Source organism: Chiloscyllium punctatum, chromosome 19, assembly GCF_047496795.1.
Source record: "Chiloscyllium punctatum isolate Juve2018m chromosome 19, sChiPun1.3, whole genome shotgun sequence".
NCBI classification, from domain to species: Eukaryota; Metazoa; Chordata; class Chondrichthyes; order Orectolobiformes; family Hemiscylliidae; genus Chiloscyllium; species Chiloscyllium punctatum.
Genome location: NC_092757.1, coordinates 92,954,834 through 92,969,897, shown reverse-complemented (window position 1 = coordinate 92,969,897; position 15,064 = coordinate 92,954,834). Strand labels below are relative to the sequence as shown.

The 15,064-nt window shown below is 49.0% G+C and overlaps 1 protein-coding gene across 3 annotated transcripts in view; it reads left to right on the top strand.

Moving 5' to 3' along the window:
• Window positions 1–3,579, top strand: part of LOC140491627 (Na(+)/citrate cotransporter-like) — a 50,065-nt gene extending 46,486 nt beyond the window's left edge. For all 3 annotated transcript variants that reach the window (XM_072590082.1, XM_072590083.1, XM_072590081.1), the window contains one exon: window positions 2,997–3,579. In XM_072590082.1, coding sequence (XP_072446183.1) covers window positions 2,997–3,125 — 129 coding nt within the window. In that variant the 3' untranslated portion in view covers window positions 3,126–3,579. The remainder of the gene's footprint in view (window positions 1–2,996) is intronic.
• Window positions 3,580–15,064: the final 11,485 nt, after the last annotated feature.

Genomic DNA, 15,064 nt, shown 5'->3' with positions numbered 1-15,064 from the left:
GCTGCTAGTGGGAGATAAAGGAAGAGGTATGTAGTCCGATTCTGGAAAGATGTGAAAATAACAGGACTGTTGTGGTGGGTGAATTTAACTTCTCTCATATTGACTGGGATTTCATTACTCCCAGAGGTTTTGATGGGGAGCAATTATTTAGATGGGTCCAGGAGGGTTTTTTGAAACAGTGTGTGTATAGTCCAACGAAGGAAGGGGCCATGTTGGACTGGCATTTGGGAATCAACCTCTTCAAATCATAAAGGAAGGGAAGATATAGAGAAACGATTTTGTCTGGTGGGGATCCTGAACCTGGACAGAGTCTGATAACAGGACCCAAACCATTCAGGGGTGAAATCAGCAGGAACCATTGACAGGAAAGGGAGTGCTCACTATCCGAGAGAGCTGGAGATGTGGAGGATCAATTGAAATTTCCACACTGTGACCAATGAATGATTTTTTTGGGTTAAGTGCCTTTATAGATAATGGAGGTAGACAAGCAGGAGGCTGGAAGAACACAACAAGCCAAGCAGCGTTAGGAGGCGGAGAAGTCAACAGAGAGAGGTCCTGAGTCCTGAAGAAGGGTTACACCCGCAACATTGACTTCTCCATCTCCTGATGCTGCCTGGCCCGCTGTGTTCCTCCAGCCTCCTGGAAGAGGGATATACGTGGCAAGGACTTTACACAGAGGGTGGCAGGTGCTTAGAATGTGTTGCCAGCAGAGGTGAGAGAGGCAGGCACGGTAGATTCATTTAAGATGTGTCTGGACAGATGCATGGGTAGGTGGGAAGCAGAGGGATACAGATGGTTAGGGATTGGGCGACAGGTTTAGACAGTGGACTTGGATCGGCTTAGACTTGGAGGGCCGGAGGGTCTGTTCCTGGGCTGTAAATTTTCTTTGTTCTTTGTTGTCCTGCCTGTCTACCTTGGATTCCAGCATCTGCAGTTTTTTTTTGTCTCTATATAGGTGTGGAGCCAAAATGGGGAAATGGGGTTTAACAACAGACCGACCAATAAAGTGGGAGAAAAAGAATTAGTACTTGGAAAGCATGAGCTCATTAATGAAAGTCATGATTTTGTTGAAGTTAATTTATAATCAAATAAATTGATTGAGTTCTATATTGAACTCAGGCTGTTGAGGGTAATGAGATGCATGTTACGTATATTGACTTTCATAAGGCATTTGAAAAGGTTCCATGGGATAGGCTTCTTGGTGAAGGACAGGCCCTTGGGGTAAAAGGTGCTGCGGCCAGATGTGTAATGGCTCTGCACAAATTAACATGGAGTGATGAACAGCTGTGTGTCAGGCTGGAGGGAGTACACGTTGGTCTGTCTGGGAGTCACAAGCACTGCTCTTTCTGCAGAATGTTCATGATCTAGCCTTTGGTGCACATTACTGCGTATAACCCCCCCCCCCATTGAAAGTACATCCCACCCTGATTTGGAAATATCTCCTCCTTCCTTCACCGTTACTGGGTCAACATCCTGGAATTGCCTTCCTAACAGCACAATGGGTTATACCCAGACCACATGGCCTGCAGCAGATCAGCACCGGCTACTCACAGGGGAGTTAGCAACAGGCAACAAAAACTGCTCTTGTACACAGTGCCCAACTCGTGTGGAAATACCAAAATTGCCAGGCACAGTTTCAAAATGTGTCGATGATACGGAACAAGGAAATAATATGGAGGAGAATCGCAGTCTTTGAAAGGACACAGACGATTGGAATGGGCAGATTCATGGCTGATACAGGATAACACAGAGAAGTGTGAAGTGTTATATTTTTGGAGGGAGGAGGAGATGAGGGAACCAAAACTAAATGGTACGAGACACCGGGGGGAGGGGTGTACCTTCCAAAGTGACAGGACAGGTTAGGAAGCTGTTAAAAAGCAGACAGAACATCAGCTTAATCAAAACAGGCAAAGAGTACAAGAGCAATGAAGCACTAAATGGCAAGCTTTATTTATAAACCTCTGGTTAGTGCCCGTGTATTGTGCCCAGACTGATACCAGGTACTGGTAGAGATGTCAAGGCTTTAGTGAGGGCACTCAGCCTTATTAAAATGTTTCTGGGGATGAGGGTTCACAGTTACATGGAGAGATGGGGGAAGTTGAGGTTGTTCTCTGAAAAATAAAGAAGCTCAAGAGGGGCTTGTTGGAATAACACTGAGAGCTTCCACAGGAAGGGACTGTGTCTGGAGCACGAGGCTCAGTAATGGGAGTTCAGAGGTTTGACAAAGGCTCCTAAAGTAAGGTGAGGAATGGATTTCTGTCACAGTGAGTTGTGATCCCAAACAGGCTGCTTGGAAGTTCTGGTCAAAGCAGATTTAATAGGAACTTTCAAAACCAGAATGAGATAAACTGTAGGAATGAATCACAGAATAATCAATGTATCAGGAGACATTGAGCTCCTTGGGCTCCATCCAGCCCCAGTGTGCACTCGCTCCCATCGACCCTGCAATGTTTGCACCTTCAAACCCCTCTCCCCGTTTGGATCTTCAGCCAATCACCTTCAATCTGTGTCCTTCTGTTATTGAACATTCAGTGATTGGAAATATTATTGATTTATATCCCAGTGAATACTCCGGGAAAGATATTGCAGGGTAATGGGGAAAGTGTGGAGAGGTGGGAGTAATCTACAAGAGCTAGCACAGTTATAATGGTGAAACAAAGTCTGTCTATGCTACATCATTCCAACAGATTGAAGGGGCTGAATGGCCTCCACCTTTTCTTGTATAACAGACAGTGAGGGGCTGAATGGCCTCATTCTATTTCCTGTGTAAAAGACTTGAGTGGCTATGCAGGTGGGTCCTCTGCTGTAGACAGTGAGGGGCTGAATGGCCTCTATCTGTTCCAGTGCATTGTGATCTTCTTTCAGACTCCAGCTGTTGCACTAATCTCCACGAGCTCCCTCCCTCCCAACATCAGGAATGTTTTTTTTAAGGTAGCCAGCTTCCTGAGAGTAAATTTAAACCAATGTGACGGAATCGATGTTTTCCCTTTCCACAGGTCAAGGCTGGGGTCGTGCTGAACATCATCGGAGTGGCCAGTGTCACTCTCGCCATCAACACCTGGGGTCGACTTATGTTCAATCTGGACAGCTTCCCCGACTGGGCTAATGTCACCCAGAGAGAGTGAGACCGGGAGCATTTTTATTCCATCATGTGGGAGCCAGAGGGTATTGAAGTGGGAAATGGGGAGAGCGGAGCATTAGACGCTGTGACTTACACACAGTGAATCCTAGAGAGATGTGACTGGGCCAAGTATGATGTATGGGGCATAGATCACTTGACTGAGTGGAATTATAAGTGTGTTGATGAAAAGCCTGAATTATCTCCAATAGCTGTAGCCTTTAGATGGGTCCCTTGGTTTCCAATTCTTCCACAGCCTTGTCCCTCCGTCACTCTGTAACGGAGTCTAGCCCCACTAATCGTCCAAGATCTCTGCACTGTGCACTTTTGGCCCCTTGGTCACTGACGTTACTAACTCCATTGCCTGTAGCCATTCCATCAGCTGCTTGGGCTCTGAGCTCTGACATACCCTCCCTCAGCCTTCCCGCGTTTCTCGCAAATTCTGTTCCCCACCCCCCCCCCCCCCCCGCCCCCCGCCCCCCACCCCAACCCACTGAAAAGATGCCTTTTTGTCCAAACTACTGTCCCAAGCTCATTATAGCTGCATGTGAGTATTTGCCAAACAATACGCCTGTGAATCGTGTGGAATGTTTTACTATCTCAAAGGCGTTATACAAATGCAAGTAGTGTTTGCTCAGTTCTGGATGAAACTGAATGAGGTGACCAGTCGGAATACCTGGATCTGTCACCTGGTATCAGCCTGGAATTGAGAATTGTTCCTCACTGTTTATACTGCTCAGTTCAACAAAACAGAAAAGATCATCAAATCCAGTGAAAATACAAGAGGGTGTCAGTGTCACATTCTGTCTAATGTTTGTTTTGTGTTCAATCAGCTCATTCTTTTAGAGCCTGTCTCCTCCATTTCTCCTGTTTTAGATCAAAACCTTTTCAATAAAGTGGCCTTTGAAAATCAGCCAATGTTAATCCTGAATCGTGGTTTGAAAATTTGTTTTCTCTTTTCTGTTCAAGTATCCTTGGGTTGTTCTGTAGTTACAGAGAAACCTTCAACCCATCTAACCCACCTATCCCATGTAACTCCTTACGGTAGGGTCGCTAACTTTGATTGGGTGTATTGCAGGACAGTTCATTACATGACCTTCCACCCTGAGCTATATTCTCTTCACATTTTCAGTTAAAGGTTTTGCCTCTGAGTCCACTTGTGGCTCTCTATGAATTCACCGGTAACCTCAGCTGACCTTGACTGGATGAAACAATAACTTCTCTTCTTCAGATTTTATTCCAAACAACCACCTATTCCTGTTGAACATTTACTAACAGTGAGAGAGATCATAACCAGCCCAAAAGAAACATAACAACAGCAGAACATCCTGACAGAGCTGCCTGGGCCACATGACATTCTCAGACCAACAACAAACACCGAAGGTTAAAGTGACACCACAGTGCAGAAAAACAAAGAGGCAGTCACAACATCGGTCAGCTAAAGATTAATCTGCAAGGCAACAGGGAGGACGATTGAAAAGTAATTCATTTGTCGTCTGGATGGAACCTTGGGAGCTACCTTGTCACAAGCCCCAGTGCTCTCCCACCATTCGCCATCACCCTCCCCCACACTCCAGGTATCCTCACCCTTGGCTTCAGGTTCAAAGCACTTTTGGGGTTGAGACTAGGATCAGTGCCCGGGGTTCAGAGATAATGCTTGGGGTTTGGGGTTAATGTTCAGGCTCTGGGTTGGATGTGATAGGGTTAGGGTTAGTATATGGGGTTGGTGTGATAGGGTTAGGGTTAGTATATGGGGTTTGGGTGATAGGGTTAGGGTTAGTATATGGGGTTTGGGTGATAGGGTTAGGGTTAGTATATGGGGATGGTGTGATAGGGTTAGGGTTAGTATATGGGGTTTGGGTGATAGGGTTAGGGTTAGTATATGGGGTTTGGGTGATAGGGTGAGGGTTAGTATATGGGGTTTGGGTGATAGGGTTAGGGTTAGTATATGGGGTTTGGGTGATAGGGTTAGGGTTAGTATATGGGGTTTGGGTGATAGGGTTAGGGTTAGGGTTAGTGTATGGGGTTTGGGTGATAGGGTTAGGGTTAGGGTTAGTATATGGGGTTTGGGTGATAGGGTTAGGGTTAGGGTTAGTATATGGGGTTTGGGTGATAGGGTTAGGGTTAGTATATGGGGTTTGGGTGATAGGGTTAGGGTTAGGGTTAGTGTATGGGGTTTGGGTGATAGGGTTAGGGTTAGGGTTAGTATATGGGGTTTGGGTGATAGGGTTAGGGTTAGGGTTAGTATATGGGGTTTGGGTGATAGGGTTAGGGTTAGGGTTAGTATATGGGGTTGGTGTGATAGGGTTAGGGTTAGTATATGGGGTTGGTGTGATAGGGTGAGGGCTAGTATATGGGGTTGGTGTGATAGGATTAGGGTTAGTATATGGGGTTGGTGTGATAGGGTTAGGGTTAGTATATGGGGTTTGGTGTGATAGGGTTAGGGTTAGTATATAGGGATGGTGTGATAGGGTTAGTATATGGGGTAGGGTGATAGGGTTAGGGTTAGTATATGGGATTTGGGTGATAGGGTTAGGGTTAGTATATGGGGTTTGGGTGATAGGGTTAGGGTTAGTATATGGGGATGGTGTGATAGGGTTAGGGTTAGTATATGGGGATGGTGTGATAGGGTTAGGGTTAGTATATGGGGTTTGGGTGATAGGGTTAGGGTTAGTATATGGGTTTGGTGTGATAGGGTTAGGGTTAGTATATGGGGATGGTGTGATAGGGTTAGGGTTAGTATATGGGGTTGGTGTGATAGGGTTAGGGTTAGTATATGGGGATGGTGTGATAGGGTTAGGGTTAGTATATGGGGATGGTGTGATAGGGTTAGGGTTAGTATATGGGATTGGTGTGATAGGGTTAGGGTTAGTATATGGGGTTTGGGTGATAGGGTTAGGGTTAGGGTTAGTATATGGGGGTGGTGTGATAGGGTTAGGGTTAGTATATGGGGATGGTGTGATAGGGTTAGGGTTAGTATATGGGTTTGGTGTGATAGGGTTAGGGTTAGTATATGGGGTTTGGGTGATAGGGTTAGGGTTAGTATATGGGGGTGGTGTGATAGGGCTAGGGTTAGTATATGGGGATGGTGTGATAGGGTTAGGGTTAGTATATGGGTTTGGTGTGATAGGGTTAGGGTTAGTATATGGGGGTGGTGTGATAGGGTTAGGGTTAGTATATGGGGGTGGTGTGATAGGGTTAGGGTTAGTATATGGGGATGGTGTGACAGGGTTAGGGTTAGTATATGGGGTTGGTGTGATAGGGTTAGGGTTAGTATATGGGGTTTGGGTGATAGGGTTAGGGTTATTATATGGGGTTTGGGTGATAGGGTTAGGGTTAGGGTTAGTATATGGGGTTTGGGTGATAGGGTTAGGGTTAGGGTTAGTATATGGGGTTTGGGTGATAGGGTTAGGTTTAGTGTGATAGGGTTAGGGTTAGTATATGGGGATGGTGTGATAGGGTTAGGGTTAGTATATGGGGTTGGTGTGATAGGGTTAGGGTTAGTATATGGGGTTGGTGAGATAGGATTAGGGTTAGTATATGGGGATGATGTGATAGGGTTAGAGTTAGTATATGGGGATGATGTGATAGGGTTAGTATATGGGTTTGGATGTAATATGGTTAGGGTTATTATATGGGATTGGTGTGATAGGGTTAGAGTTACTATATGGAATTGGTGTGATAGGGTTAGGGTTAGTATATAGGGATGGTGTGATAGGGTTAGGGTTAGTATTTGGGGTTTGGGTGATAGGGTTAGGGTTAGTATTTGGGGTTTGGGTGATAGGGTTAGGGTTAGTATTTGGGGGTGGTGTGATAGGGTTAGGGTTAGTATATGGGTTTGGTGTGATAGGGTTAGGGTTAGTAATTGGGGGTGGTGTGATAGGGTTAGGGTTAGTATATGGGTTTGGTGTGATAGGGTTAGGGTTAGTATATGGGGGTGGTGCGATAGGGTTAGGGTTAGTATATGGGGGTGGTGCGATAGGGTTAGTATATGGGGGTGGTGCGATAGGGTTAGGGTTAGTATATGGGGGTGGTGCGATAGGGTTAGGGTTAGTATATGGGGGTGGTGTGATAGGGTTAGGGTTAGTATATGGGGGTGGTGTGATAGGGTTAGTGTATGGGGGTTAGGGTTGGCTTTCAGGGTTCAGGTTTAGTGGTTGTGATTAGAATTAAAGCCAGTTCCCAGGGGTTAATGGTCAGGGTTCAGCATTTGTGCTGGGGGTCCGGGATTAACCGTCAGGGTTTAGGATTAGTGCCTGGGGTCAGGGGTTAATGGTTAGGGTTTGGGATGAGTGCCTGGGGTCGGGGGTTAATGGTCAGGGTTCAGGATTAGTGCCTGGGGTCGTGAGTTAATGGCCAGGGTTCAGGATTAGTTCCTGGGGTCGGGAGTTACTGGTCAGGGTTCAGGATTAGTGTTTGGGGCCGTGTGTTAATGGTCAGGGTTCACGATTAGTGCCTGGGGTCAGGGGTTAATGGTCAGGGTTGGGATTAGTGTCTGGGGTCGGAGGCTAATGGCCAGGGTTGTGATTAGTGTCTGGGGTCGGGTGTTAATGGTCAGGGTTCAGGATTAGTGCCTGGGGTCGGGGGTTAATGGTCAGGGTTCAGGATTAGTGCCTGGGGTCGGGTGTTAATGATCAGGGTTCAGGATTAGTGCCTGGGGTCGGGTGTTAATGATCAGGGTTCAGGATTAGAGCCTGGGGTCGGGGGTTAATGGTCAGGGTTCAGGATTAGTGCCTGGGGTCGGGTGTTAATGATCAGGGTTCAGGATTAGAGCCTGGGGTCGGGGGTTAATGATCAGGGTTCAGGATTAGAGCCTGGGGTCAGGGGTTAATGGTTAGGGTTCAGGATTAGAGCCTGGGGTCGTGGGGTTAATGGTCAGGGTTCGGGATTAGTGCCTGCGGTCGGGGGTTAATGGTCAGGGTTCAGGATTAGTGCCTGGGGTCGGGGGTTAATGGTCAGGGTTCGGGATTAGTGCCTGGGGTCGGGGGGTTAATGGTCAGGGTTCGGGATTAGTGCCTGGGGTCGGGTGTTAATGATCAGGGTTCAGGATTAGAGCCTGGGGTCGGGGGTTAATGGTCAGGGTTCAGGATTAGTGCCTGGGGTCGTGGGGTTAATGGTCAGGGTTCAGGATTAGTGCCTGTGGTCGTGGGGTTAATGGTTAGGGTTCGGGATTAGAGCCTGGGGTCGTGGGGTTAATGGTTAGGGTTCAGGATTAGTGCCTGTGGTCGTGGGGTTAATGGTCAGGGTTCAGGATTAGTGCCTGGGGTCGTGGGGTTAATGGTTAGGGTTCGGGATTAGTGCCTGGGGTCGTGGGTTAATGGTCAGGGTTCAGGATTAGAGCCTGGGGTCGTGGGTTAATGGTCAGGGTTCGGGATTAGTGCCTGTGGTCGTGGGGTTAATGGTTAGGGTTCGGGATTAGTGCCTGGGGTCGTGGGTTAATGGTCAGGGTTCGGGATTAGAGCCTGGGGTCGTGGGGTTAATGGTTAGGGTTCGGGATTAGTGCCTGGGGTCGGGGGGTTAATGGTTAGGGTTCGGGATTAGTGCCTGGGGTCGGGGGGTTAATGGTTAGGGTTCAGGATTAGAGCCTGGGGTCGGGGGTTAATGGTTAGGGTTCAGGATTAGAGCCTGGGGTCGTGGGGTTAATGGTTAGGGTTCAGGATTAGAGCCTGGGGTCGGGGGTTAATGGTTAGGGTTCGGGATTAGAGCCTGGGGTCGTGGGGTTAATGGTCAGGGTTCAGGATTAGAGCCTGGGGTCGGGGGGTTAATGGTCAGGGTTCGGGATTAGAGCCTGGGGTCGGGGGGTTAATGGTTAGGGTTCGGGATTAGAGCCTGGGGTCGTGGGGTTAATGGTTAGGGTTCAGGATTAGAGCCTGGGGTCGGGGGTTAATGGTCAGGGTTCAGGATTAGAGCCTGGGGTCGGGGGGTAAATGGTCAGGGTTCGGGATTAGAGCCTGGGGTCGGGGGTTAATGGTCAGGGTTCAGGATTAGTGCCTGGGGTCGTGGGGTTAATGGTTAGGGTTCAGGATTAGAGCCTGGGGTCGGGGGTTAATGATCAGGGTTCAGGATTAGAGCCTGGGGTCGGGGGTTAATGGTCAGGGTTCAGGATTAGAGCCTGGGGTCGGGGGGTTAATGGTTAGGGTTCAGGATTAGAGCCTGGGGTCGTGGGGTTAATGGTTAGGGTTCAGGATTAGAGCCTGGGGTCGTGGGGTTAATGGTTAGGGTTCAGGATTAGAGCCTGGGGTTGGGGGTTAATGGTCAGGGTTCAGGATTAGTGCCTGGGGTCGTGGGGTTAATGGTTAGGGTTCAGGATTAGAGCCTGGGGTCGTGGGGTTAATGGTTAGGGTTCAGGATTAGAGCCTGGGGTCGGGGGTTAATGGTCAGGGTTCAGGATTAGTGCCTGGGGTCGTGGGGTTAATGGTCAGGGTTCAGGATTAGAGCCTGGGGTCGGGGGGTTAATGATCAGGGTTCAGGATTAGAGCCTGGGGTCGGGGGTTAATGGTCAGGGTTCAGGATTAGTGCCTGGGGTCGGGGGTTAATGGTCAGGGTTCAGGATTAGAGCCTGGGGTCGTGGGGTTAATGGTCAGGGTTCAGGATTAGAGCCTGGGGTCGGGGGTTAATGGTTAGGGTTCAGGATTAGTGCCTGGGGTCGTGGGGTTAATGGTTAGGGTTCGGGATTAGTGCCTGGGGTCGTGGGGTTAATGGTTAGGGTTCGGGATTAGTGCCTGGGGTCGTGGGTTAATGGTCAGGGTTCAGGATTAGTGCCTGGGGTCGTGGGGTTAATGGTTAGGGTTCAGGATTAGTGCCTGGGGTCGTGGGGTTAATGGTCAGGGTTCGGGATTAGAGCCTGGGGTCGTGGGGTTAATGGTTAGGGTTCGGGATTAGTGCCTGGGGTCGAGGGTTAATGGTCAGGGTTCAGGATTAGTGCCTGGGGTCGTGGGTTAATGGTCAGGGTTCAGGGTTAGTGCCTGGGGTCGTGGGGTTAATGGTTAGGGTTCGGGATTAGTGCCTGGGGTCGTGGGTTAATGGTCAGGGTTCGGGATTAGAGCCTGGGGTCGTGGGGTTAATGGTTAGGGTTCGGGATTAGTGCCTGGGGTCGGGGGGTTAATGGTTAGGGTTCGGGATTAGTGCCTGGGGTCGTGGGGTTAATGGTTAGGGTTCGGGATTAGTGCCTGGGGTCGTGGGTTAATGGTCAGGGTTCGGGATTAGAGCCTGGGGTCGTGGGGTTAATGGTCAGGGTTCAGGATTAGAGCCTGGGGTCGGGGGTTAATGGTTAGGGTTCGGGATTAGAGCCTGGGGTCGTGGGGTTAATGGTTAGGGTTCGGGATTAGTGCCTGGGGTCGTGGGTTAATGGTCAGGGTTCGGGATTAGAGCCTGGGTTCGTGGGGTTAATGGTTAGGGTTCAGGATTAGGGCCTGGGGTCGTGGGGTTAATGGTTAGGGTTCAGGAGTAGAGCCTGGGGTCGTGGGGTTAATGGTTAGGGTTCAGGATTAGAGCCTGGGGTCGGGGGGTTAATGGTCAGGGTTCGGGATTAGAGCCTGGGGTCGTGGGGTTAATGGTTAGGGTTCGGGATTAGAGCCTGGGGTCGTGGGGTTAATGGTCAGGGTTCAGGATTAGAGCCTGGGGTCGGGGGGTTAATGGTTAGGGTTCAGGATTAGTGCCTGGGGTCGTGGGGTTAATGGTCAGGGTTCGGGATTAGAGCCTGGGGTCGGGGGGTTAATGGTTAGGGTTCAGGATTAGTGCCTGGGGTCGTGGGGTTAATGGTCAGGGTTCGGGATTAGAGCCTGGGGTCGTGGGGTTAATGGTTAGGGTTCAGGATTAGAGCCTGGGGTCGGGGGGTTAATGGTTAGGGTTCAGGATTAGTGCCTGGGGTCGTGGGGTTAATGGTCAGGGTTCGGGATTAGAGCCTGGGGTCGGGGGGTTAATGGTTAGGGTTCAGGATTAGTGCCTGGGGTCGTGGGGTTAATGGTCAGGGTTCGGGATTAGAGCCTGGGGTCGTGGGGTTAATGGTTAGGGTTCAGGATTAGAGCCTGGGGTCGGGGGGTTAATGGTCAGGGTTCGGGATTAGTGCCTGGGGTCGTGGGGTTAATGGTCAGGGTTCAGGATTAGAGCCTGGGGTCGGGGGTTAATGATCAGGGTTCAGGATTAGTGCCTGGGGTCGGGGGTTAATGGTCAGGGTTCGGGATTAGTGCCTGGGGTCGTGGGTTAATGGTCAGGGTTCGGGATTAGTGCCTGGGGTCGTGGGGTTAATGGTTAGGGTTCGGGATTAGTGCCTGGGGTCGTGGGGTTAATGGTTAGGGTTCGGGATTAGAGCCTGGGGTCGTGGGGTTAATGGTCAGGGTTCAGGATTAGAGCCTGGGGTCGGGGGTTAATGGTCAGGGTTCAGGATTAGAGCCTGGGGTCGTGGGGTTAATGGTCAGGGTTCAGGATTAGAGCCTGGGGTCGTGGGGTTAATGGTCAGGGTTCAGGATTAGAGCCTGGGGACGGGGGTTAATGGTTAGGGTTCAGGATTAGTGCCTGGGGTCGTGGGGTTAATGATCAGGGTTCAGGATTAGAGCCTGGGGTCGTGGGTTAATGGTCAGGGTTCGGGATTAGTGCCTGGGGTCGTGGGGTTAATGGTCAGGGTTCAGGATTAGAGCCTGGGGTCGTGGGGTTAATGGTTAGGGTTCAGGATTAGAGCCTGGGGTCGTGGGGTTAATGGTTAGGGTTCAGGATTAGAGCCTGGGGTCGGGGGTTAATGGTCAGGGTTCAGGATTAGAGCCTGGGGTCGTGGGGTTAATGGTTAGGGTTCAGGATTAGAGCCTGGGGTCGAGGGTTAATGGTCAGGGTTCGGGATTAGTGCCTGGGGTCGGGGGTTAATGGTCAGGGTTCGGGATTAGTGCCTGGGGTCGTGGGGTTAATGGTTAGGGTTCAGGATTAGAGCCTGGGGTCGGGGGTTAATGGTCAGGGTTCAGGATTAGTGCCTGGGGTCGTGGGGTTAATGGTTAGGGTTCGGGATTAGTGCCTGGGGTCGTGGGGTTAATGGTCAGGGTTCAGGATTAGAGCCTGGGGTCGGGGGGTTAATGGTCAGGGTTCAGGATTAGTGCCTGGGGTCAGGGGTTAATGATCAGGGTTCAGGATTAGTGCCTGTGGTCGTGGGGTTAATGGTCAGGGTTCGGGATTAGTGCCTGGGGTCGGGGGTTAATGGTCAGGGTTCAGGATTAGTGCCTGGGGTCAGGGGGTAAATGGTCAAGATTCAGGATTAGTGCCTGGGATTGGATGTTAATGATCAGGGTTCGGGATTAGTGCCTGGGGTCGCGGTTGGAGTTTATGTTAAGAGCTGCAGTCAGGTTCTGAGTTTATCTAAAACCTTTCTGCAGCCAATCAGAAAGAGAACACACTTTTGATGATCTGGTTGTTTAATTCCCTCCTCTTACATGAACAGTAACTCCCCTCCCCTCACACCAATACTTCCATACTTGAGGGGCAAACACTATGGGAAAGCCTTCTCTTCTTCCGTTTTCCTTGTTGGTTCACAGTATTCCCACTGGGATTTCTCATTCATTCCTGGAGATTCCTGTCTAATCCTGCACTTCTGGTGCCCCCCTGGTCTCCTCACAGACACTGAGTCCTATCAGCCAAGTCCCTCCAGATTGGAATCTTTGCCAACAACAACAATTTGCATTTGTATAGCAAAAACTTTAAGCTGGCAAAAACAGCCCCTTGTTTTCTCCAAGAAAGGGGACAGGCCGGTGTGCCAATCAGTGACACGTAATGGTTCACCTCCACAATTTAGCCTAGAAAGGAGTTTGGATCTAAACATCTTTGGTGAATACAAACCAGAATTTGTATTCAACATCTACAAAAGGACATTACTGTGGATTAAACATTGTATGAAACCAGCAGAGAGTGCAGTACATGACACAGCCCTGAGTTTACACAGAAGGTTTCCCCAGCCCCTGATAAACACTGACTGGGTCAACACACAGGAGTAACACTGTCACAGCTCATTAAACAATCAGCAGCGGGTCCTGATACACTCCCCCACCCCGAAAGGTTCAGATTGTACATGGGGGAGGTTCTGAGCATGCTCACTGTGAAACACTCTGCCATTAAAAAACATGGCAGTGCCCAAATAGGCACAATAATGGAGAATACAGGACAATTCTAGCAATGCTGGCAGGAGCACTGTGTATTGATTGTGTTTTCAGGCTGTGAGCAGAAATCCTCTAAATCAGGATTACCAGAGTCCATCAATTCCTCAAAGAGACACGAGAGACTATCGTCAACAGGAACAGATATTTAATACCACTGCCCCCATAGCAACTGACTGCTCTCAGTACAGCTCACTATCAAAGGAAAATCTATTGCTAACGTCCCTCACTGGAAACAACTGGAATCTATACATTCAGATTGACTACAACTGACCAATAGTGACAGACCTACTCCACCACGACTGTTTTCAAATCTTTATCACCCTTTGTGTGTCAAAGTGGTTCCTAACAAATCTCCTGAACAGTCTGGCCATAATTCTCAGACCATGCCCCTTGTTCTAGAATCCCCAACCAGGGGAAATAGGCAATCTTTACCTTCCCTGTCTTTTCCTGTTCATATCTTGACAATTTGGATCAGATTATCCTTACACCGAGAGAAAACAGGCCTAATTTGTATAATCTCTCCTCAAACCTTAACCCCTGAACCCCAGGGATCATTCTTGTAAACCCATGTTGTACACCCTCCAAGGCCAATGTAGGCTCCCTGAGGTGTGGTACCCAGATCTGCTCCCAGTGAGATCTAACCAGGGTTCTGTATAACCATAGCGTAACATCTGTGTCCTTATACTCCAGTCCTCTCGATAGAAATACCAGAATTCTATTGGTTTTCTGTAATATTTTCTGTGCCTGTCTTTGGATATCCGCTGTATTTAACCTCATACCATCTCGAAAGTTCCCTGATCTGTCCTTTCTCAGTCCAAAGTGGATGACCTCACGCCTACAGTGAATTCCATCTGCCAGTTTTTCCCAATTCACTTAGTCTATCAATATCCCTGTGTAATTTGGTGCGATCATCCACACTGTCTACAGCAAATATGTTGCTTTTGATGCCATTATCCAAATCATTTAAAAATGTGAATAATTGGGAGCTGAACACAAATCCTTGTGGGACGCCACTAGTCACATCCTGCTAATCTGATTACCTGCCCATTATCCCTACTTTGTGACATCTGCCACTCAACCCATTTCCCAACCATCAGAAACTTGTTCTCAAGTCCATAGGCTTCTACCTTTAGATAACAGTGTCTTAGGTTTGATTTATTCCTGTCACATGTACCGTGCTACAGTGAAACAGGCTTTACAGGTGAACTATACTACACAAGTGCATCAGGGTAACAAAACAGAGTGCAGAATACAGTGTTCCTGCTGCAGGGAAGGTGCAGAGACAGATCACATTAACATTAAAGATGTCCATTCATGTCTAACAACTGGGGGCTAAAAGTTGTCCTTAAATCTGTTTGTTCAAGTATTCAAACTTTTATATCTTCTGCCCAATGGAGTATACTGAGATGCAAGGGGTCTTTGATGCTATTCGCTACCTTCCTGAGGCAGTGGGAAATGTAGACGGAGTCAGTGGATGGAAAGCTGGCCTGGGTGATACATTGGGCTGTGTTCACAACTGTCCGTAGTTTCTTATGGTCCTGGACAGAGCAGTTGTCATACCAAGCTGTGATACATCCACATAAGATACTTTCTATGTTGCATTTGTAAAAATAAGTGCCTTTATGGACACGCTGAATTTCCTTACCCTGCTGAGGAAGTTATGGAGTTGCTGTGCTTTCCTGACTGTCGTGTCAGTGTGGGTGGAGCAGGACAGATTGTTGGTGATTGGCACTCCCAGGATGCTTGACCATGTCCACCTCAGCACCACTGACACAGACAAGGGCTTGTCCTCCACTCTGCTTCCTGAAATCGC